This window comes from Hypomesus transpacificus, chromosome 2, assembly GCF_021917145.1.
Source record: "Hypomesus transpacificus isolate Combined female chromosome 2, fHypTra1, whole genome shotgun sequence".
Taxonomy (NCBI): Eukaryota; Metazoa; Chordata; class Actinopteri; order Osmeriformes; family Osmeridae; genus Hypomesus; species Hypomesus transpacificus.
Genome location: NC_061061.1, coordinates 13,709,337 through 13,734,573, shown reverse-complemented (window position 1 = coordinate 13,734,573; position 25,237 = coordinate 13,709,337). Strand labels below are relative to the sequence as shown.

At 39.5% G+C, this 25,237-nt stretch overlaps 1 protein-coding gene across 1 annotated transcript in view; it reads right to left on the bottom strand.

Moving 5' to 3' along the window:
• dgkb (diacylglycerol kinase, beta) overlaps positions 1 to 25,237 on the bottom strand; it is a 32,966-nt gene that overhangs the window by 5,504 nt on the left and 2,225 nt on the right. The window contains exons 4-23 of the mRNA XM_047043150.1: positions 24,225 to 24,301; positions 23,977 to 23,997; positions 23,749 to 23,893; positions 23,357 to 23,494; positions 21,678 to 21,727; positions 21,149 to 21,223; positions 20,891 to 21,010; positions 19,886 to 20,003; positions 19,605 to 19,693; positions 19,177 to 19,293; positions 18,539 to 18,637; positions 18,229 to 18,333; positions 17,304 to 17,377; positions 16,622 to 16,696; positions 14,797 to 14,882; positions 14,031 to 14,120; positions 13,727 to 13,887; positions 10,586 to 10,650; positions 3,886 to 3,976; positions 2,803 to 2,998 (exon numbers count right to left, since the gene is read on the bottom strand). Of these exons, the coding sequence (XP_046899106.1) occupies positions 2,803 to 2,998; positions 3,886 to 3,976; positions 10,586 to 10,650; positions 13,727 to 13,887; positions 14,031 to 14,120; positions 14,797 to 14,882; positions 16,622 to 16,696; positions 17,304 to 17,377; positions 18,229 to 18,333; positions 18,539 to 18,637; positions 19,177 to 19,293; positions 19,605 to 19,693; positions 19,886 to 20,003; positions 20,891 to 21,010; positions 21,149 to 21,223; positions 21,678 to 21,727; positions 23,357 to 23,494; positions 23,749 to 23,893; positions 23,977 to 23,997; positions 24,225 to 24,301 (1,992 nt within the window). The remainder of the gene's footprint in view (positions 1 to 2,802; positions 2,999 to 3,885; positions 3,977 to 10,585; positions 10,651 to 13,726; positions 13,888 to 14,030; positions 14,121 to 14,796; positions 14,883 to 16,621; positions 16,697 to 17,303; positions 17,378 to 18,228; positions 18,334 to 18,538; positions 18,638 to 19,176; positions 19,294 to 19,604; positions 19,694 to 19,885; positions 20,004 to 20,890; positions 21,011 to 21,148; positions 21,224 to 21,677; positions 21,728 to 23,356; positions 23,495 to 23,748; positions 23,894 to 23,976; positions 23,998 to 24,224; positions 24,302 to 25,237) is intronic.

Below are 25,237 nucleotides of genomic sequence, written 5' to 3'. Positions count from 1 at the left end.
TCCACTTATACATTTTCAATGTTTATGACTTCTGTAACAATTGAAGGGAAGTGTTGCCTCTGTCATCACATCTATGACTATAACTATGTAGCTCCATCTATAAGGGTGGTGACTACAGTTGTTGCCAGAGTTACAGAATAAGTGCTTGTGTGTGTGTATGTTTGTGTAAAAACATCAGTGTGTGTATGTCTGTGTATATGTATGCGTGTGGTAACCCCCTGACACAAGGCTTTAAAGCTTCACTCCCAGCATGCCTTCTCACGTTAGTGCTACTGGCTCAAACAGCCCCGGGCTGGCATGTATGATGGACGGCATCACCACGGTGATGGATAAACGTGTGTGTATTCCTGGTTGCCCAGGGCTACTTCAATTGCAATGTAAATGCTTACTGTGGGAATTCTATGCTGCCCTACGCCCTAAGGTCAGGGAAGACCCATCTAAGACCATAAAAGTGGTTGCAGAGCATTTTCTATCCTGAATACAGATGTATATTATTCAGATTGACAATTTTATTGTATTAACGTAGATTAAAAGCTTTTTTTTACAATCAAGTAGAATGGAATTTATTGCCCTGCAGCTAATGATACCTTTAGCAAAAATATGACTGTAATATACTGTCTTGTATTAATCAGGCTGAGCTTGATAATAGTGTTGTCAGGTGTACACTATTAGCCGAGTGTCCTTGTCATTGTCACTTGTCCAGCACAGTCACTGCATTGACACATGCAGAGTGACAGAGCTGGAGCTGGTGAACAATGCGGACACTAGCTGAAAAGGGAGTGTGTGTGAGAGAGAGAGAGAGAGAGAGAGAGAGAGAGAGAGAGAGAGAGAGAGAGAGAGAGAGAGAGAGAGAGAGAGAGAGAGAGAGAGAGAGAGAGAAAGAGAGAGAGATGAGAAAGGGGATGGGGTGGGGGAGAGAAAAGGACAGTGAGTGAGTGAGTGACAGTAAGAGAGAGTCTTTGGGCGTGCAGTATTTCTATGTACGAGCGAGCAAGAGCAATGGGACGAGGAGATGTAATCCCCCACCTCTATGTTGCCACACCCTCCATTCCCAATTGCCCCCACTGCCTAACATCCCACCCCCATCCCCTCCCCCTCTTTCCCTCCGCCCTCATCTCATTCTAAATAATTCACCCTGCAGCCATTCCCTTCCACCTGAGGGGCTTGTCTCCTGGCGTCACCAGCAGGACAATTTAACAGTTCCAGAAAGGTCAGAGTTTTCTCCCTCCACACCACCCACCCCACCACCCAGTTTGATACATGTTTCGTTCTCTGCAGTTCGCCTGGCTGTGCTTGGGCAATACAATGTTCACCAACCCACCCTAACGCTAATGCACTCCGATATTTATAGAAGAACTGTACTACTCAATTCTCTGATCTGACAAGTTAGGGCACTCACCTTGAGCACACCTTTAGCAAGGGCATGTGGCACTCACCCTCACCCTCACTAAGTCACCTCTTACTGTAAGTGCCTTCCCAGGTACAGACTGCAGATTCACTTTTTTTCTAATCCATGACACCAAATTGATTGATCTTTCCTTGAGGAATAATGGACAGGATTGGTAGTGAGGTAGTGAGGTTGTGTATTTTGATTTGATCATCTAGTACCCCTCTGTTGGTCTATAGTTTCAAAGTAAGAGAAAAAATCTTTGAACATTAGTGGCACACTGCACAGTATCCACCCCATTACAGGATTTAGGTATTCCCGGTTTTCTTGATGATTCAGAAAAAAAGATGATGGGGTGGGATCTTTAGAAAAAAATCTGAATCTCAAAGAATGCATTCATCAGTGCTTGATTCATGTTGACTGAAATCACAGGGCCAAAAGGGTGATCTTGGATGTGCCCCTGTTGAAGCAGGACTTAGATAATGAATCTGGGAAGCACATTGGTTTGAACTTAAGATGATGAATCAAAGGGTGTTATTAATAGCGCTTCTAAAATTCAATATACAATACTTATATCTGATAAGACAGCAGATATTACATGATTTATCAATAGCTATAGTAATATACGTATAAACTGCTTCATAAAAATTATAATAATAAAAATGACATTGCTTTTTTATTAAACTCCTAACACATAAATTGTTTGTTTAATTTAAACAACATGAACGGTGATGTAACCACTGTATCAAAGCAATAAACCACTTGAGCAGCACAACCCATTGTATATTTGTGATATACCACACCCTCTCATGGTTAATTGCTTCAATATATCGAATAACCCTGTTAAAACTCAAGCTTACACAATCAAAGTTTTTACAAAGCATTTACAAGAGAGATAATTTGAAATGATCTACAGAGTAACAATCTTTTACTGTATCAGCATGTCAGCTCTTCCCAGGACAGTTAACTAACACAACTCTGTTTTACAGGTTAGCATTGATGGGTCTCCTTTTGGACATAAATGGATTCAGGGGTGGGTGACAGCTTGAGTCACACTGAGCCCCCTCCGTCTGCTCCTATTAGCCAAGCATACTACACTGCCTACATAAGTCATTACCAGCCAAGTGACAGTCCCAAACAGTGACATTAAACCGTAGCCCCTCATCCCCAACAATATCAACTTGTCTGCCATGATTTAAGATGTCACTAGTGAAATATTCATACTGTACTGTAGCTAGGAAAAGTTTGGCCTAAAGTTAGGCGTACTGTAGCTAAAATGAACAAGGTCACGTTCTCCCTTTTGACTGTTGGCTTAATGTTTGGTTAACATGGACTCCTAATGGTAGATAATATATATATATACATATATATATATATACCTGATACAGTAATATACAGTAATAATATATACCTACCTTGAATTGCAAACATGAGCTCCTTGGGGTCCACCAATGTCATCCTCCTTTCGGGTATCTTCTTCCCTGCCTTACGGTTCCCCCTTCTCTTCCTGCTCTCCCCCCACAGGTTGGAGCCGCCGTGCATACTTGGAATATTGAGGATGGCAATACCCTCCAGAGAGATACTGCTTAAGTCCAGAGTTAAGCCATCACACTTCAAAAATAACCCAAACCCAGAACAGATTGAAAAGAAGAGGGATAAAAAAGAGAAAGGTATTATTAATCATTTGCAATAATAAGACCTTGAGAACTTTTTATTTGTGTTTCAAACATGACTGTGAAACACCAGCAATTTAGGTACAAAGCTATAAAGCCGTGTTCATATGTTTCAGTTATCTGACAACACGCGCTCAGTTTGATCCACAGCCAATGTCAAATCCATTTGATCTTTGACAGGCTGGAGATGTCCAGCAGAAGGGGACCTGTCATACTCTGCAACCCCTTAGACCTTTCCACCAGATATTTCCTCTGTCCATAATCATAGTGCGAACTACACTTACCCTATCGTAAGTACCCCTCCAATGTTAATTAATGAAGACCTCTACACTGTGTGGACAGCTCTAAGGAGGCAGAGATGGATCAGACAGACACCCCCTTCATTATCACTCAATATCACACACAGCAGGGTCGTGCAGGGATAATTACATTTGTGTTGGGCTGGGGTTGTGCTCGTGAGAGAGGGAGGGAGGGTGAATCCTCTTGTCAACACTTCAATAAAGTGAGATTTGTTCAAATTAAGGCTTTTTCTGGATCAGAAGGTGACTGCCCGGAGTCTTTAAATGGTGTGCACTAGATTAGAGGCCCTATTGCAGGGTTTCATACCTATATATTTAGCTACTAGCTACTGTAATACAGTGTTGTCTATCCCTTTGTGGATTTAAAAGGGTGTATGTTGCAAGTCAATAATCTGGAAATTGCTTTACTGCATGATTACTGTACATCTATTACAAATAAACTATCCATAAATACTCCGCTGATGTTAGTCAAATGGTACCGTAGTCCTGCTGCACCAAAGTAGAACAAACAAGCAGTTTGATTTACCTCAATCTCCAGAAAGTCATGAAGCTTCTTACACGTGGCTGAGAATGTCTCAGAAGTGCCAAACTCAAAGTACCACAGTTTATTCTTTGTTCTGAAAAACAAGACAAGAATTGTAAGGGGACTGGGAGGAAACATAGAACTGTCTCTCACCACATCAAATTCCACAGCCATACTAAAAGTACTTAAGAGTGCTCTCTCCATTCCTACTGTATCTCACTTTCCCCCATAGGCCTGTCTTTTGTTTGGTCATTCTACACAAAAAAAACAACACTGAGCCTGTACTTGTTTTGATGCATGTATGTCAGACTGTCTAGTAAAAGGTATTTTACATTAAAGTGATTATAGCCTTTTTGACATACAACAAACAACACACATCATGTCAAAAGCCCTGCATAGTCTATTGAAGTGTAATCATACTGCTGCTATTTCATGACTTTGCAGCATAATTGCACAGAATTCATGCTCAGTCATTAATCTTATAAAATGAAAAAAGTCCAATTAATTAATCATGATGCCTCACAGATTCTCAAGGCCAAAGGCAAACATTAAGATGATTAGGTGAGCTGACACATGAGCACATGGGCCTCGTAGTGGGTACCCACCATACAGTACTGCATGCCTACAATTATGACACAGTGAGGGGCATATGGGGGTAATCTAACTGCCCCTTTAATTAACTGAGGACTGGGGTTATTTCCCCAGGTTTCCTAAAGCATACACTCCTATAGCTAAGTCTGATGATCAATGACCTTGCTAGGGTGAGTCACCATCTGTCCCCAACATGAAGATACCTTTAACCACAGATAACCATTATAATCATCTCTACTGACTCTACTGTCATTTTCATTGCATGCATGTACAGTATTCTACATTCTTCATTATTCTACATTAGACATTAGATACACATCCAACCCTTATCTAGTAAGAAATAATAAATTGTATATTTCTGAATTCATTAAGATTGCTACATGTTAGAAAACATGGTACATGGAGAAAAATGCATAATGACTATATATATATATTTATTTTTATTTATTTTTTTACAGGAATTCAGCAGGTCTAAGCCTAGCCACAAGGTAAATCAATATTTTTAGACGGTCTGGTAACTACAATTTAGTCAGCCAATATTACCTGTCTCAACTTTGTGCCCTCTGCCCTGCTTTAGTGAGCCTTGAAGGACCCATAATAACTTTCTCCTCTTCCCCTTTGAGGGCAAATTATATGATGGAAGATGATATCTATCAACATGTGCAAGGAAACAGTTCCAAACCCCTTTCAAGTGTCCTCAAATGAAACAGATGGGACCAGTGCCTTTGAAGGAGGAGTACTGAATATTCTTCGTAAGTCAATTAATATGCTGCTAATCAGGTTGACTGAATGCTTCTCTAAGATGCTTGTATAAAACATTTTAATTTCAAGACATCTTAAGCTCCATCACATTATATTGTATGAGTTCATCTATGAATGTGTACAATATAGTAAACATACAGCCATACTGTAAATATAAAAAAAGTATCTTCATAGCCAAGACTATTCTGGTACCTACAACTGGACATTAATCACAGATTTTCAGAGGGGGGGGGGGGGGGGGGGGGGGTGGCAACAGTGCTGACATACAGAACTGAATACAATAAAAAAAAACAGCTTTTCTTAGATGGAATCAAAGTGCTACAAGCAGGATGTATTAGTATAAGCAGAGAAACAATCACTGAATTATTGATTTCCTCATTAGGACTTTTGTCAGGGCCATTTAGCAACTTTATAAATTAGCTTTCATTAGCCACATGCAGGACAGTCTTGAGCCCACGATGATTTATAATGTGCAGCATGGTCAATAGGAACAGTAATGCAGTAGAGAAGGAAGGGGGGCTGGGCCAACGGGGCCATGTTGAGAAGCCCTAAACCACAACAAATCCTCATCTCCTCCAACATGACTTCCAACAGCTGCCCCAAGCTAAAAACACATGTGTAATCATCCATTTGGGGACTCAATAGCAACACATCAAAGGCCAAGAAGTACTACATTGTCACCTCTGCCCAACAAAATACAAATACATACTAGGTAAATAAGCGCTAACTTGCAAATTAAGGGGGTATTTCAAAAGCTTTGAGGAAGAAAAAAAAAGAATGACCACAGCTAAAGTTGCGAAGCTTTCTTAGATCAGAGATTACAATATACAGATGAGTTTCATGTGAAAGTGTTTTGTTTTGTTACTTACAACAGTTTTTATAATCTTAAGTGAAATATATGCAGATTTACAGGGGAAGATGCAACACTTGCAATACACTGCTCATCACCTGAACAACATGGCATCTTTGCAACTTAATAAAAGCAGCTACATGTACAATATCCAGTACACATTAGGTTCACTCTCTTACAGTGGAATATACAGTATATGTACAAAACACAGCACTCTTAAAGCCTTCAGCTATTAAGTGCAGTTAAATGTGGGGGCAGATAAGACTAAACATCTGACTGTCCTGTCGATTCCTTCCACTTAACCTAACAAGAGTGTCATCGCAACAAATCACATCCTCATGTCCCTGTTCATTAGGTAATTAGAACATTGCATTGGCTGGATTGGATTCCTATCTTTTATCTGCCAAGGAGAGCTCATCAAGAGACTCATTGAACAGACACGCTGTCAGAGTGGGAATCTCCAGCATTCCATGCACTTGCTAGCTATACTGACTGAAGATTAATGTCAAGACACTAGAAGACCAAGATCATCTAGATATGTTGTTATTTAAGTGGGTTGAGACCATAAATGTAAATATCCAGTAAATGTTTAAAGGCAGAGTAGGTACATTTCAAGTCCCTATCCATATGAATATAAGACACAATGTATACCCTCTGGCGTAATAGTGATGCCTCACAGATTCGAATATTTGGTACAATGGCTCGGGGTCAGATGGCTGAGCGGTTAGGGAGTTGGGCTATTAATCAGAAGGTTGTTGATTCGATTCCAGGCCGTGCCAAATGACGTTGTGTCCTTGGGCAAGGCACTTCACCCTCCTTGCCTCGGGGAGAATGTCCCTGTACTTACTGTAAGTCGCTCTGGATAAGAGCCTCTGCTAAATGACTAAATGTAAATGTAAAATAGAAAGTAAAAATTATTTGGCCTAAATAGTACAACAAGTGATCAACAGGCCACTAAACATCAATCACAATTTTACCAAGAGTAAGTCTTTGCAAATCATATGCACTGTAGTGAATACATGACTCAGTTGTTCTAGTACAAGAGTCTAAAGAAAACAATATCTTATGTCCACCAACTGCTAAAGCATCCATTAGAACCTATAATGCTCAGCTTCACAACCGCCTCATAAGTCAGCTCATCTACTCATCACCAACTGTCTCCTCAAAATATTAAGGGGTGTCTGAGGCAAACAAGCTTCACTGTAGCATAGTTGTCCAGAGGCAACAACACACTGTAATACTGTTTCGACTGTCCATACTAAGGAAAAAGCACTGGGCTATTGATTTTTTTGGCACTGACACTTAATCTAACCTGAAATGATCTATGACCTTATTTTCACACTAATTTCTTCTTTATCAGAGGTGATAAATATTGCATTGACATAACCAAGTCTTTCCGCACGCTGTTTGTTTTAGATCACATTGCCCGGAAGGCTCCAACTCTGGCTGGCAGAGTTGACTTAAAATTGTCCTGTGTTTTTTTATAATCTCACCTTTGTTTAAGAGATACATAAAGGAAAGAGTACAATAAATGGATTTATTAATCCCAACAATCATTACTTGCACTGTTGTTCCCTTGAAACAAAAGAAGGGAAATGGTGTCTTCCTACCATCATGCACAGGAGAATACTGTGAAGGTGTGTTGGGGGGGAGGAGAGGCGGCGCTAGCAGCAGCTGGTGGCTCTGCAGGAGCCAGAGGCCCGGCAGAGCCTGGGAGACCCACCAGGAGCTCGGGGATGCTACAGGAGGGTATGGGGCCTCAATGTGGAGCTGGACTCTATGGCGAGGGGTACGAAAAAAAAATGCTAAATCACAGGACATGGAGTTATCTAGAGAAAGTGTATGCTTTTAATGGCTGTGCGTGTGTGCGTGTGTGTGTGCATGTCTATTATCACACTGACTTGGGGACAGGGCCACAGGTGAGATCTCTCTAAATTACACTCACAAGTGGTCATTAATTATAGATGACATCCCAGTCAGACAAACGATTTCATCCTCAAATGAGGTCCGAGGGCATCCCCTGCCTATGTCCACAGGTGTCCCGTGGGGAATGGGTGTGGGAGTTTGTGTGTCAGTGTGGGAGAAGATCCAGTGGGCCCAGCATACGTGGATGGGCTTTGATGAACACACTCATTATGCTAAAGAGCCCTCCATGCCTGGGCTTCCCTCTGCCTCCAGGAAAGGTTAGCTCAGTGGAGTGGTTACACAGCACGGCTAGAGACTGTGAAGGCACTGGGGAGTGTGACGTTGTAATAGTGCAGTGATCACTACAGACATAGGCCTTAGACCAGCATCGGATATCACAAAAATGTATTAAAGATCTACTGTGTTTTATTATAACTATCAGCCATCAATGCTGCTCATGTCAATTGGTTTAAAATTACATTAGAGTTAGTGTGTTGAGTTCAAACTAAAGAAAAACGAAAGAAAAGATACATTTTGGCTCTCCTTCTCATATCTCTTCCCTCCCCCTCTCTCCGGGGCAGAGATTAGTGTGTAATTACATGGGAGATCAGTAAAAAGGAAAAGAAAAAAGGGGAACAGTGTATTTTAACAAGAGGGGGAAGGAGGAGGTGGCGTAGTCGTCGTCACGGGCCGACTGATTGTCTACTCTTAATCCTCGACCTCATTATCACCTCTAGGTCCAGCAGCAGTAGTAAATGAAACTATCTGCCGAGTGTCAAATCTTCACACCTTCTCTCTGGTAATCACCCCAAGGTGTAAATACAGAGTGGGAGCACAGCCCGGGCATTTCATCAACAAAATCCTCTGCCTTCATAATTAAGAAAGAAATGTGCTATTGTTATGTTGGTAATTAAAGCTGATCAAATATTTACATCTCTTTTAAGGTCAACTCGTTGACAAATTGTAATTGATCCTGTCTGATGAATTAAAGTAGAAGCAACAGATAAGGAAGTATGGTCATGTGTTGTTGGGCTGATGTGTGGCAGAAGGAATGGGAACACGTGCCTCTTCTTCCCAAAACCATTCTGCTAATATTTTCTTCATCCTTGAATGTCTACCTTTTCTGAATAGGTGTTTGGCCATGCTTTGTCTAAGCTTGGGAGTTCTGGCCTCAACAGTAGATTTAATAAAAATACTTTCCAAGTACTCTTTGCACTACACCTACAACAGAACCCTGTCCCACTGAGAAGAGCCCCTTGGACAAATCCAACAAATCTACGACACCTTGAAAAACTATAATCATGCATTATTCAACTGGCAAGGATAGTGTGTAATAGAGAGATCCTAAACCCATTCCATGCAGTAAATTATTCATTGAATTCAAATAACAGATGGTATGATTTTCTTAAAATATCTCTATTTTCTCACTAAGGCTTATAATAGTTTAAAACAATATGTGTTGTATTTGTATACATGTGCACTGCAAGCTATGCACTGTATGTGTTCCTTGTGTTCACATCTGAAGCAAAACAGAATCAGTTCAAGATCAGATTTAAATCAAGATCAAAATTGACCTATGAAACACTATGTGTTTCTGTTTTTCTGTTTGTCCTACGCCACCACTCACACACTAACAGTAAATCCATCATGACTGTGAGCCACAGGATAATGGTAGGCTAAATGTTGAACTAAGGTCAGAGTAAAATATGATAATGAGTACAAATGGGATTATTAGGAGACTGTGTGTCATCACTCTGACAGATACATAATGTCAAACTACCCAAGCAAATTCAATTACACAGACAATTACTCCCCACCACTAGTGAAGACATATTGGGATGTTAAATATTGATAGAAACTTAGATGCCACATTTGTTCTTCTTCAAAGGTGAGCACATCTCTTCTAGGTAATCACAGATGCTAGTTCGTCAAATCTGCCATAAACACGCAAGTAAGCATCTTGCAGATATTTCATGAATTGTACAGTGGAGTTGTTTACCTTATTGCTGTGGAGTACAGTACTGTCCTTTAACAATGGTTTGTAGGGAAATCCTTTAAGTTCCATTCTGAAAGTCTAAGAATTGGGCTATTGGCCAATTTCACAACCTTTTTTCAGAAAGAGTGTGGAATTTAGCTGTTGAATCTAGCATGCACTGTTACAATCTAAAGCTGCATACATTATCACTACCTTGTATGGACTTCTGAGGATTAGAGGTGACAAACTCATTTGGAATCATTTTACACTGACTATGGTGAAATTACAATATTTGAATGTTTGCGTTAAGTTACAATAGTGTAAATGCCAAATCCGAGAATCTACATTTTATCCTTGTAAGAGTTACATAAACCTGCATATACTGTCACTGAAATGTTCATTAGACCATGTTATTCAAGTGAGACTATCCTAAAGTATGACACACAGGACTAAAATAAATAATTCAGTGTACCTTTTTTACCACTATACACTTACAGTGTGGTACCCTAGCCCAAGATGGCAAATTCACAGGTACACATACGCAGTCAACACACATGGAGAAGTTGACATTCACTTCTGTAAAGTGTTGGTTAACAAAATATGATCGCTGTGTTAACAACCTGCTGTTGAACCGTTCCGGGTGTTTTTCTCTCATGATGTGGAATCGATGCGCGATAGAGGCATCCTAAAAAGTGAAAGAAAAACATTGTTTAATTAAACTGATGTGACTTATAACCATTCAAAGTACCAACACAATCTATAAATGGAACTTTAACCCTCACAATTACAGTCAACCTTTTACCTACCAAAACACAACATTCTCATTGCACGAAAATAACACATATTCTCTGTACATATTTACATATTTAACCACATCGAGCGGTGTTTTTGAATTATTGGCCAAGCGGAAGGTGAAGGAGGTATCTAGCCAGGGATGGGTTATTGACAAAGAAACCTGTAAGCAGCACACAGGCTTTACACAAGCTAATTAATTAAACACTCATAGCGAGTAATCACAGCTCCCAACAAACATACAGAATTCTGTCGGCTCCCCTGGCAACCAACTTGTTTCCTCTCACTCTTATTCTCTATCTCTTACTCTATGACCCACAGATGCTTGATGCTACATGTACTGGTTGAATGTTAGATTCATCAGGGAGTTGTGGGAATGATCTTTTTGAGAGCTCTTGTCAGTACTGTATGTAGTCGAGTTTCTAATGATGTTGAAGGTATATAATACAATCTTGGTCGCTTTTTTTTCAATTTCAAAAAATGGTTTGTAGTCAGAAATGTTTTGAAAAGATAGACAAAATCCCAAAATGACAAATAGGAGGGAAGAAAAGTTAGGAAACTTTTTCAGTTTGTTCCTCTCCACTTCGTCAATCTGTTTTGACCCACTCCGTCTTGAGTAGCACTTTTGAAATACCAGCCATAGGGAGGACCCCCTGCTATCACTCTACAACATTTAGGAAAAGGCAAAAAAAATCAATGGACTTTCTCTTCATGTCTTTTCAAGACCCTGTTAGATAAAGACCAAAGGAATTTCCAAGATCCCTGCAGACACACCTTCTCTCTTCAACGCTAGCCAGAAAGGTGAGATGATAGGTGAGGAGGATAAAGGTGAGGAGGATATATCTGAGTGATTGTAACTTGATTTTCTAACAAACAAGACGATAACTAAAAACACAAGAAGGAAGGCGAGAAGGGGTTGCCTCTCCTTTGGCGGGTCTCTACTTGATGTCAAACTTGGCAAACATGAATGACTGTGCCAGTACAAATTGCAACAAAAATGAATACAGTACACTCCAACATAAAAAGTTCTCAACCTGAATGCATGAATTTTCTTCGGGATCGATAAAGCGAATGGAATTCAGTGTGAGGTGACGTAAATGGATGTATTATAATTACATTAATACATGTCCAATTAGTTCAGACATGACTGTATATGAACTAACATTATAATAATTTGAATTACTAGAGGCCTGCAACTCCCTTAAGAAGGACACAGTTCAATCAAAATAATGCTCCCTAACTGTTCCTTTGGCTCACTCTCCATCTAGGCTGCCTTCAAATAATTACTATTGTAAAACTCTGGCACCCAAATTAATACAGGACATGTGTAATGTCCTCTCATAGCTCAAAGTTTGGTCCAATTATGAGTGGGTTCTGACAGCCTAGTGTGCCTTTTAGGGGGGAGAGTCAAGAGTAATGGGTTTGACATAAGCACCAGGGTCGTTAGGGGCCTGACTGCATTATCTTAGGAGGTCCTCAGTGATTAGTTCTGTCTCTCACCCCTAGCCCTGATTGAGATCATTACACTTCACGTCACTTCAACGTCCTCCAAATGGAATGGTTCCATTAATTCAAATCCAACTAGATAGCTGGCAAGAATAGGAGGTAGATTTAAAATAGTTTACAGGAATTACCATCTTTTCAAGAGATCATTTGAGAGTTGGGTGTCCAGTAAATCACTAGACGTGTAAAGGAAGGTAGATGGTGCTAAGTTTATCTTTAGTTATCTGTTCAAAACTAAATGTATTACTGTAGGTGTTTTTTTCACATTGAAAGCACTAATGCTTAAATCTATGTAATGCTTTCTAAAGTAAACTTGCTATTGGAGCAAATTGGTATCATTTCAACTTTAAGGCTTTCCTTACAGGTCAATATAGTAAGATCTTGGTTGTTACTACTAAGCAGGGTGTAATCACACAACCAATCTTACATCATCTGCATAATCTCTGAACTAATTATTAGCTTGACTTGCTTTGTGATCTTTGTGGTATTAAGTTCTTCTTTCTTCCGTTAGGAAGAAAAAAATCATATCACACTCAATTCCATTGAGAGCTCAAAATCTTCCTTATCCTTCACAAACAACTTCATTTGTCATCATCATGCCTGGTGGGTACTAATTCTAATGTTCATAGGCAAATGCAATACCATATACTTTCTCAGCTATTATGCTACCCCGGGGCTTTAATATGCAAGGCCAAATAATTTATTTTCATATTGTCTTTACCAGCATACTGCATTAACTTTTTATACATACATTCTTTAATATATCGTGTGGCAGGTTTTGTCAAGATAGTCTATGTAGAGTGAAATTGGTTTAAGAGGTTAATATACAGTATTAGTCAATTTACTACGAATGTCTGATTCCAGAGTTTTTAAACGTAATAACAAATATGCAGACATCATTTAATTGTGTAACATTTATGAAGCCATGCATCTCTTATTTGTCCTGTCGCATTCAAAATTCACAAAATGAAGATGTCAACGCTTTTAACACCTGAAAATGTCAATTACCATATTTCCCTTGACATTTATCAGTAATGGCTAACATGTGCAAAGTGTAATTTGTTTCATTATGTTGAAAATGGTCAGCAATGCAGTGGTTGCTATTGTTCGGTTTGCAGGTTCCCTAACGCGCAGAAACACACAATACGGTTTGTTCTTCAATTTGAAGTGGTAGAGGTTTAAGCACAAACCAATAAAGCAACAACGTATATTGTACTTTTTTGATCTAATACAGCAAAAAAGCGGACTATTTTATTTTTCTAAGTAATCGTTCTGCACTGACAGTGTTCAATAAAAACCTCAATAATTTATATTATTGAAAGTACTGATCTATAATTATTATGCCATTCAAGATCATGTTTTTTGTGTTTCTGTTGTTACACATTTGTGATCTTAGCTCTCTACTGGTGTGTGAAAATTATTAATAATGTTCTTGGAAATATTGATGCACTATCCATCCTACTTACCACTCCAATTGAGAAGTAGTTGTTGACGATACTGTAAGGCACAGGGTCTCCCTTCTCCTCCTTGTCTGTGGGTGTCACATCAATCTTCCAGCGATCCAGCATCACTTCAGAACTGTTCTCAATGTCTTTCAGGATCTTCAGAAGACTCTCACCCTCGTAGCCTAAAATATGCAATGCATTTGTTTATGTGTTCTGGGAAAAACAGCTATGTGACATTAATTACAATAATTACGTTGCGGTAAGAGTTTTCCAACAAATTGTACTTCAGCAGAATCAATCACTATTGCCAAGTTAAATACTGTACCTCCTCCCCAGCGCAGACATCTTGCAAGGTCATTCCCTGTGCCAAGAGGAAGTACACACACAGGGGGGCTTCTGTCCAGGTTAGCCTTATCTGGAATGGAAGGACAACAACATAACAAGACTCAATAATACAAAGCTAACAACAATAACGAACCACAAACCAACTAGGTAACAACACAGTAATCTACTTCCCAGCTATGAAGACTACAAAATAGACAAAAGTCTATATGGATGTCCAGTCACACCACCTATTTCTGGAGAAGCATTCGGTCCAGGCTATTACTGCTTTTTGTTTTGATTGATAAAAAATTGAGGCAATTTTTCAAGGCAAAACAAGAAACAGGTCTTTAAGACAAAATAGACTGTGCAGGCTATTTCTCAAATAATAACTAATATGTCATTTTGGAACTCATGTAATCATCCTATTTTACCTGTCTTGAAAACGTAGGCTGAGATGTAATCAAAGTTTTTATATACTGTACGAATCATACAGTATGGTTTACTATTCCAACCAAAATAACAAAAGTGATGTTTATTTAGAAACTGATGGAAACAAATTTCCCAAAAAATGATATACAGTTCTGTTATTTGAAGTAGCACAAATTACTTCCTAGATGTAAAACATGATGAAGAAAATCATTATTAGAGGTGCAGTAGATTGGTCATAATATATTTATTTGACATGCATTTGAATTTTAATAGTTTGCCTTGTAAAGGTAATTTATTTGCATTTGCATGTATTACACAATGCTCTTTGCTATACTTACCAATGAAGTCTAGAATCCACCCCACGGTTCCATCCCCACCACAAGCTAAAACCCTGAAATCTGAAACGTCTCTGAAGAAATTCAACCTGTCACAAAAGAGGTAATATGGCATTAGGACCAATTAAGAAAACTGGAATAAAAGTATATGCCTTTTCTAAGAATGTAATGTGTAAGAAGGAAGTGATTTCTAATGACTTTAATGTATTTATTTACCAGACACTTTCATCCAAAGCAATGTACAGGGTATTTCAACCTGCAACCTGATGGTCTGTACACTGAGTAGTCTAATAATGAGAGGTATTTTCATTTCAACCCATTCATGTACATTTCTCATTTTACTACATCTTGTGCTATATTCAGACAATGATGTTCTGCTAAAACCTTGTAATGTCACCAAATAACACATTTCACATGGACAATTATTCATTTATCCAACCAGCTTGTTTAGAGGCAAATTGGATCATGATGGGCTATGTTAAGTCCAACTCCTTCCGTTCCTTCACAATAACAACCCCCCTAACTGAATGAGCAAGCCTCCAATCCTCATATGGCGGATAAATGATTCGCTCAATTACTCTCCAACTGGGACCACAAACTGTATTAGAAACAAAACAGACGGCCACAAACATAAAAGGCAACTTTGAGGATATTTAAATACCAAGAAACAAACACTTAATTTGCAGTGATTAAGTTAGCAAGGCTGCTAATTGACAGGAGTGCGTGCGGCTGCCTTGGCCTGCAGTGGCCAGAGTGACCGGTCACCCTGTTAATGCTCCCTGTATTATGGGCACTTCACAAAATATTAACATGGTTATAGTCAGGCAAGGTCATTGGGAATGTACTCAGTTATAGACTGGGTTCTTCCAGTGCAACAAGTCCTTAGACATTGCTGTGTAAGAGTAGAGTACTTTCATGGCCTTTCAGGTGACAAAGCACCACACACACACAATATCAATAGAAATCAACAGAAAATGAACTATTTAAAAACAACAGACTTGTAAGACATAGAGTAGTGTACAGACATGTTTTAACTGATTGAACTGTCCGATAGGCCACTTCAGAGATCCAAACACTACATAAATGTATCACAGTATGAGCAAAAAAAACACTGTTTAAAGTAAACACAAAGAAGAATTAATACAATAAGTAAAGAAATAAAATAATTACAAGCAAATGATTTTGCACAAAACTATATTTATGAGGATTTTTTGGGGAAGAGCACAAACATTTAAAACTGGGATAGTCATTCTTTGTTGGGCCTTGGCATTCTTTAATCAATTTGGTGGCATGGGTATTTTTTTAAATGGTGGATTCAAAAACAGGGGTCTCGTGTCTGTGAATGATCTTCACCTTCTTGTTTCTGACTGGAACTGCCTACAGCCCAATGTCCATATCTCTGTTGTGATGCATATTATTGGTATGCATGAACACACTTAAGTTTGGCACGGCCCCCTTTTCTCTCTGTCTGTCACACGTCAATCATATTCACAATCCACAAACACCGTACACAATGTTCATACTAGAGCATGATGTTGTCGCCTCTGCAGTTTGTTATGTCTGCTCTCACATTCTAATCACAACTCTATTTTGTCCGTGATTGAATGAAGGGTCCAATTTCAAAGCCATCTCTTGCCTGAGATGTTGACTATTACTTGTCTGGGCATCAGGAAAATACATTAGTGTGTTTGTAAACACTTCCATTGGCTAGTCTCATTCTATAGGTAACTTAATAATAAGGATAATATTGAATCATGACTGGAGTGTGTTCTGTGCACTTAAGGCACTGTTACACAGTTTGTGTTGGTCTCTTAAGAGTAGAACTTACCCAGGCATAGGTCCATTCTTGGCCAGGTTGTATACCTGCCTTGGATTTAAAAGGTACTGGAACTTTCTGTAGATCCTGAGGTGAGAGATTATGAACATCAATTTAAAATGCGAATGCTTCAAAGAAATTACATTAAACATGCCCATGATTATCCTATATATGAAACATTTTGTCATAGTAACGTACTAGGCTAATATGGATAGCCCTAATGTCCAATCAAAGTATCCTAGTGTTCTCGACGGGTTAGCTGGGAGGGACATACCGCAAGTCCTCTTGAAGAGAAGCCATTAGAAAGACTAATTCATTTTAATTTCAATTTCATTACATCAACTATCTCAAATCATATTTTGATCTCATAATTTAAATAAACGAGGCCTGGAGTAATAAGGACAAGAATGAAATGTTCAGTAATAACCCTATTAGCCCTGGGGTAAACAAGAGGGCCTGAATCTCCTGCCAGCCAGCCACATGACAGGCACGATAAGGGCCATACTGGCTAACCATTATGATGCAGTAAGTTAGTGTTAGGGTGTTAATTTTACTTACCAGTCACAAACTGAGCACCTGGAGGATGGTTGCCCAGAGTAACAGCTTTGCCCAGACTAACAGCTTTCTCTAAGAATCATCATAAAGTGTGCTAAGAGATTGTATGTTTAAAGACAGAAACATAGACTCTGTATACCTTTCTCCCTGCTTCCCTCCACTCTTTGGATTCACAAACACAAGCAGAGGATGAGTGCCCTCTATTGTCGTGATCTAAAGCAAAATATTTGGAGAACAGACATTACAGGACTGGAATTATTGATATGATACAGATTTCTAATTTCTAATAATTCATTGTCAAAAGCAACAAACATGATACCATTCCTGAATATAAAAAGTTTAGCACAACTAAAAACATATGTTTGACATCAACTGTGAGGTTAGTCCTCAAACCAAGATTAACTTATAAAGGTTGTTTGTCACCATCCTAATTGGAAGTGTAGTTTGTCTCATATGACAGGGTCTCAGTCCATAGGGAAAAGCCTCCAAGTCGCTAGGATAGTTGGGTGGTAAAGTGTGGCACTGGAGGCAGGACTCCATGTGAGGCGTAAACAAGCCCTAATCCCGGGACCGTACAAGTTGCCCTTCCTGCCATTCGGCAGAATCAACGGCAACGTTAGCCCGTGTACTCCCTGACACAGATGAAGCGCTTAACTCTCCTTGTCTGCTTTCCCAGCAGGATGGGGTGAATTAATGAGCTCCCTGTCCAGTCTGGAGTGATCCATTACTTCCTCTAATTATAAATAATAATCCTGATTATTACACTGGTTAGCTGGAGAGGGCAGAGATGGATGTGACAGGGATATGATTTATCATATTTCTCACAGCCACTTGCAGACAAGCAGTCGCCATAGCGGCAGGTCTTTTTTGCCACAGCATATCTGACAGATGTTTGCTAGCCCTTTCCGAGACTGATTCTTGTACGCATCTCTCCAACCTTTTTTGCCTAATGACCTCTGATAAAAGTGTAAATATTCAAACTTTAAGTTTACTACGTAGGACAAATGTGACTTCCATATACAACCAGACGTTTTCAGGTTAGGGATACAGCACTTGGGCCTCACCTGTAGTCCTTGGCCATCAACTGTGACCGAGTTGGCTCTCTGCATCTTCCCTCTGCTTCCTGACTGACTCGATCTGGAGTCTTTCCTGAGTGTTGACTGCCTCTCCTGGGGTGAAAGGTACACACAGGTCACAGTCACAGCATTGTGGGTTTATTGAAATCCAGAACTACAAATGAAATGTACCATGTAGGGGGGGTAAACTATAAGGGATAGGGTTAGAGCATTTCACAGTATTTCACATTACACATCTTAAAAGGTCATAAGAGTGAGCATAGTGTATGTTGTGCTATGTTTGGGGCTGTGAGCTCACCAATATGACAGGGCAGATTGTGTTGGGGGGCAGAATATGATCTTTTAAGGGCCCACAGTCACACTCAGGTTTCACATGGGAGGCGCACTTGTTATGGAGCTGGAAGAGGTTAAATAGACATTTATAGCCAAGCATGAATTAAAATATAGATGTTTGTGCATGGTTAGTTCATGTGATTTTGTCATCTATTTTGACATGTGTGGTAGTACAGTAGCACTGCACTGTATATAAGTACTGTATAACCCACATACCCCCCATCCATTCACCCACCAACCCCAAAAATACTACTGAGCCACTCCTTCCACATCAGAATCCCGCTTGCCCCCAAGCTCACCTTGGTTCACCCTCCCTTTCCCTAGAGCCAACCCTTTGTAAACAACCAATACTTATCACCAATAGTACCATTTTATAACAGTATTAAGATAATGTGATATAACCTTTACTAACACTATAACAATAAAGCACTTTTGCACTTTTTCATCCCATTACCACAAGACAGAAATAAGAAATAACTGTTGGTGTAAATTGGAGAAAAAAATGAGTGATTTCAAAAATGAAAGGTGTAAAAAACAAATCATAAACAGCAAGAAGCATGTTGGAAATAATGAGATGGTTGGTTCCCCCTTCGAGTGGCGTACCGTGATTTGGCACCACACACAGTGTAGCCCAGTTAGACCCTGGTAACACTTAATGGTTTTGTGACACTTGTCACACTTTGTAGGGCAGTTCCCCTCCACCCAAAAATGGTGCATCACCTGTGGAGCGAGAGAGAGACACATGGAGCGAATGAGAGGAGGGGAGAGAACAGGTGAGAAAGAAATACACCTTAAGAGAAGAAAACATTTTAGACGGGCAGACTGAAAGAACAAAAAAAAGAATTACATTAAACAATGATGTTGTTGTATCAAGGCTTTTATTTAAACCAGGCTAATCTTGTAATTAGCAATGCTTAGAAGCCGATTGAGTTGTTTAGTTCCATTAGACAAAAAAGGAGCCCTTGGTGTAAGCCCCATGAAGTATCACTGATCAAAGCGTGCCGATTGGTAAGCACTCCAATTGGACTCACCTCTGTGTTTTTCTTAGACTTGACGTAGGTTTTGATACAAGTCGGTGGGGCGCGTGCCACACAACGCTCATGAACAGTGTACTTGCAGACTAGGACAAGGAAAGAAAAAATAAAAATACACCTTTCGACTGGGAATCGTCCCAATTATTGAATCATAACAATAAGTTAAAAAGGGCAGCAAAGGAATACATAATTTCATGAATGAGAATTACATCCCAATTTGCAAGGTAATAAACAGACGGAGACAAGAAAAAGGTATCCAAAAATCCAACCCCACTCACATGAGCAACAGAGTCCCTGCTTCCCCAGGCCTATCAGCATGTTCAGACACAGGTTACAATAGGCGGGCTTGTTGAAGTGCTTCAGTCTCCACACGTGTTGCCCGTCGTCTTTAACATTCTGAGAAGGGAATTCATGTTGTTATTGACTGAAAAACCACCACTGACTGATAGATGGTCAAATTACTGACATGGCAAACCTTAATTCTTTGCAAGGTATTTAGTTCCATTTTTGTCTTCCTTGAATTTAGTCAACATTATTACAAGTTTGTTTGTCACTCATTTCACTCATCAAGTGTGATGTCGTCTGCTTGTCATTGATTTAGGCCATTGGTTCTCAATTCTGGTCCTCGGGCCCCCCTGCCCTGCATGTTTTAAACGTTTTCCCTGCTCCAAAACACCTGATTCAAATAAATGGGTCATTATCAAGCTCAACAGAAGCCTGATAACGACCCATTCATTTGAATCAGGTGTGTTGGAGCAGGGAAATATCTAAAACATGCAAGCCATGGGGGCATAAAGACCAGGATTGAGAACCACTGATTTAAACTCAGTTCCATGAGTCTGTGCATGGGTGACCATGTCTAGGCAAAAGAGTGAACACGAGGCTCCATCTAGTGGACAATCCATGAAGTTACGTCTTTGTATTGTTGAACAAAAATGGTGTACTGTCTATTACAAAGTGCTGATGTCTTGGACATTCTGACCACTGGTGGATCCAGTGTTTGGTCATATATCCATGACACTGTCTGTAGCAACAGTACAGAGAATGGTGTTGAATGATGAGGGATCAGATGGCTGAGCGGTTAGGGAATCAGGGCTATTCATCAAAAGGTTGCCGGTTCGATTCCTGGCCATGCTAAATGACGTTGTGTCCTTGGGCAAGGCACTTCACCGTGCTTGTCTCAGGGAGAATGTCCCTGTACTTACTGTAAGTCGCTCAGGATAAACGCGTCTGCTAAATGACTACATGTAAATGTAAATGAATGATGTGTCGTTGATACCCACTGTCTCCAGGCCAAGCAGCACCAGCAAAGGAATCGTTGTCATGCCACCCTGGATCCACTCCTCTAGAGACACTGTGCCGTCATGGTCATAGTCAATCTCTCGCATCATCTCCTGCAAAATCTGTAAACACACCACAAAAAGACTAACACTGATGTCAGTGTAATGGTGTCCTGATTTAAGTTTTCAACAGTTCCGGTTACGCTTATCCATTTGATTGACTGTGACTGGTCAAACTGAGAAATTAAATCCAGTTTTTACCAGCTTCAATTCAGTCACATCCCATTCCAGGTACTCAGCAACATGCATCATTTGATTGATGATAAGCTCCAGTTCCTAAAAACAAAACAAAAAACAATCATTAAACAATATCTACAGTGCTAAACCTTTATAATTGACATCAACATGGTTTACAGTTTAGGCACATGCAACACATACAGTATAATGATAGATTTTTCTTCTAATAAGAAGACTTCTACAATACATAACAAAAGCAGCTTCAACACCGGAAGCTCCAAGGTTGACGGTGTAATTATACAGGCTGCCGTCATGGAGTGCAATCATTATCTTAACAGACAGGCCAAAAAGCATATGTAAACTGAACTTTTGTCCTCTTCAATCGCAAGCTTAGCTTTTGATATGGGTCTACTAGGAGTGTAAGACAAGTGTAAAATAAGCAAGCTATTGTTGCTTCATCTATCTTATCTACATCTAGTTCTTTAATATTCATGGTGTATCGGCACAATGCTGTGCGTTTATCAGATTTATTTATGAAAAGAGAGCAGCTTACCGAGCCGTCCAGAGATCCATTTCCATCTGTGTCATAGAGACGGAACATAACTGTAAGAATGGAAGTAAAGAAATCTTTTTTATTATGTGTACTATTTCAACTGTCCTTGAGAGGCAACATAGAATATTCCGTCATTCATGACAATAATAATCCGATATACTCTACTTGCAACTCAAATAAATAGCATAGTGTAGTTTGTTTCTGTGTAAACTGTTCCTCAGCATTGTCACCATGGCAACCCACAGCATACACCAGGATAGTGATTGAATATCACATACAGAAACACCAGTGACACATAAAAAGTACTCAATCAGTCCAAAAGTAACAGAATCGTGACAACAACACCTGCTATGAGTCATTTCCATACTAATGAGTGGATCCTAATATAGATTAGGTGACATTCTAACCATGGTGTCAAGTTCCCCTTACTCCCACCCCTGGGGCACAGTAGTGGTCCGGCTTGTGAGCAACCCAGCTGGGGTGTGGGTGAGATCACTGAGGAATTTTAAAGGGGAGGTAGATGATCTCATATGGGGCTGATGTTTGTCAGGGCAGTAATGAGGAGCTAATTGACAGTTTCCTGCAGGAGTGTGTTCAACCGGGAAAAGCAAAAAGTGAAGGGATGTATTTGCCTGGTGGGGATCTGAGGCTGCTCTGAGGAGATTGTGGTGATCCAGGTTGGCCACAGGAAGTTGATTGAGTGCAAGTGACAGGAAGAGTATTGGTAAAAGTGCTCCATGATTTAAAAATACATTTTCTAAATACTGGAATGCAATATGATAACATACTAAAATAATTGTATGAACAAATTACAACAAAAAAAACACCTCTGTCAATATTTCATTTTACCATGATCTTATACTGTAGATGATGGGTCATACGGATCTATACTATAATGCAAGGGATCTTTGTGCATCGGTTGGTCTGTGTGGTTTTAATCTATAGTTCCACAAATCTGTGTGTGTATGTCTCACTGACAGCACCACAGACACTGTGCACTAGTCCTCTAAACTAGGAAAGTGAATAATGCAATCTTTCTTAACACCAGCAGAGGGCCCTATTTACCACTACAAGGGGTTTGACATGGGAGGAAGGTAGAGAGAGAGGAGGGATAGAACCACAGGTGATACTCTCTATGCGAGAAATAAAATGTTATGCTAAATCACTGATGTGCTAACACAGAGGCTAGAGTCAATCAATTATTTATACATTTTAAATCTAGTGAACCACTCCTCTACTTAATTATTTATCAGCCAAATACATTTATGGAAATTCTAAAAAGTCTGATGTCCGATTACCTAATACAACCTCATAAATAAAAGAATACACATAAATAATGAGATAAATAAATTGTTCCAACTGTGTAATGGCTGCAACAGTAAACATACAATGTAAGTAGACATTGGAGCAAAATGTACAGCCTGTTACTCCTAGAGTAATGGATATACCCTGGCTTGGAGTAGTGGTTGTTTGTTGTTGATTATTGTAGAGGGCACAGCTCAAAAGTGACTGAGATATAGGGGAGAAAAGGGGGAGAAGGAGGAAGAAATCAAAAGGAGGGATGTAGATAAACGGAAAGAGAAAGAGGGGTCTAGTACATACAGAAAAACTGTCAGAAACAGACAGATTAACTGAGAAAGTTGCTTTGAGTGAGAGAGAGCATTTCACAGCCCACTTACATTCCAGTTTGTCCTCAGGCCGCCCCCCCTCCAGTAGTGAGAGGTAACACACAATGTCCTTCAGCTGCACCATCTCTAGAGGCCTGGGTGGAGCAGGCACCTTCAGAGGAGTGCAGCTCCCTTTGATCAGCTTCAGCCCTGCTCAGATGGGGAGGAACCAAAGGCCAGCATGTCTTTTCTGCTGCTGACTGTCCCCGAATAGAGCACATATATGCTCACTGGACAGAGTTCTTTCCATGCTAAAACTGCTTAGTGGAAGGAGTTGTGGAAGTTCATTCTACAGTTTTACAGTATTTGTAAAAGTCAAAGTTTTGGTTTGACTGCAACTGAGAGCAAGGTACACATGCATGTACTGGACAGTAGGTGTTTAATGCATAGGTGAAGGCTCTTACCAGTAACTCTGGGCTTTTCTGAGGAGGAGCTGGGTTTGGGTCCCTTATTACTGAACGATAAGAAGAGATGCTGACAGAACTCGTCTGGCAATTCACTCTCCAGAAAGGTCTGCATGAAGACTTTGAAGCCTTCAAAGTCAATTTCCTGCCACATCATACAAACCTTATAAGTGTCATTTATCTGGGGAGACTTGGATTACAATATTCGTCATATGAAATGGTATTTACCTGGTTTAGTATTTCCTGCTTCTATGCAGCATAAAAATGTAAAAAAAGACACTGAATATTTCAATGTACTGTACAGAACATTTGCATTTCTAGTTTTTGCTTCTAACCACAGCAAAAATCTGTCCTAGGATGATCAAACAGCTTTCCAGTAAGTGATAGAAAAGCACTCTTATAGGACGCATGGGATCTTTGCAACACAGTTCTCATGTACTATTAAGAGCATTACTAACATAAATGTTTTATCATACCTCCTCTGGGTTGTACTTTGCCAACACCCCAGCTCCATGGAACTCTTGCAATACATCTTTAAGCTTCTTGGTTGAGTCTGAGAAGGAACATTACACACTATGTTATTCCCCTCAAAATCCTTCTCACATTATCTGAGGTTAGCAATAATCATGTCTGGAAGGACATACATTGCTAATATTCTCATGTTTAATTTACAATAACTGTAATACGTACTCAGATATACACTGCCTCGTAAATATGGATAGTCAAGTTTTACCATTTGCCAATATTGTAGATCTGCTTACAACATGATACACTCTTTACTATTAACTACTTAGATTAACCCTTACCAGCTGGATTCTCTCTCTCTTTTAATTTCTCAAACTATTAAACTATTCTGACAGAAGGATAGAACATTTAAAACGTTCTTCATGACAATAGAACAATATGGTCATAATGCACAAACACATTACCCAGAAATGTCATGGCCAAAGCTTTGTACTGGAGTTATCCAGAAAGAAAAGCATGAATTCATTATTTCTGTCTGGAACATTATCCAGTTGAAACATTACATCCATGTAGGACTTGAAATCACCATTTCACGGTCATTTTCTCTTATTCCTGGAAAGATACCATACTGAACTTGCAATATATGTTAACCTTATTGGTAATTAAATATTATAATGTACTATTTCTCTATGTCAGACTGTAAGGCCTATGATATAAAGTAGAATGTGATGCAAAATATATACACTTCTAAATAACCTTCTTGTACAGTCATCATGTCAAGGGAAATGTACAATTTCTGATGGAAAAAAAGGGCCTGTATTAAAAACTCGCAGAGACAGTTATTCATCAGTTCTGAATAATTTGAAACACAAACAACACCAGAAAGATTGTTATAGTTGAGCTTTTATGTGGCTTAATCAATGAGGGGGCCTCATTAGCAAACTACAGACATTTGTGTGATGCAAGTCAATCACTAAAAGAGCTTTTCTCTGAGCTTTGGGAAAATATGATGTGAGAGGCAAAC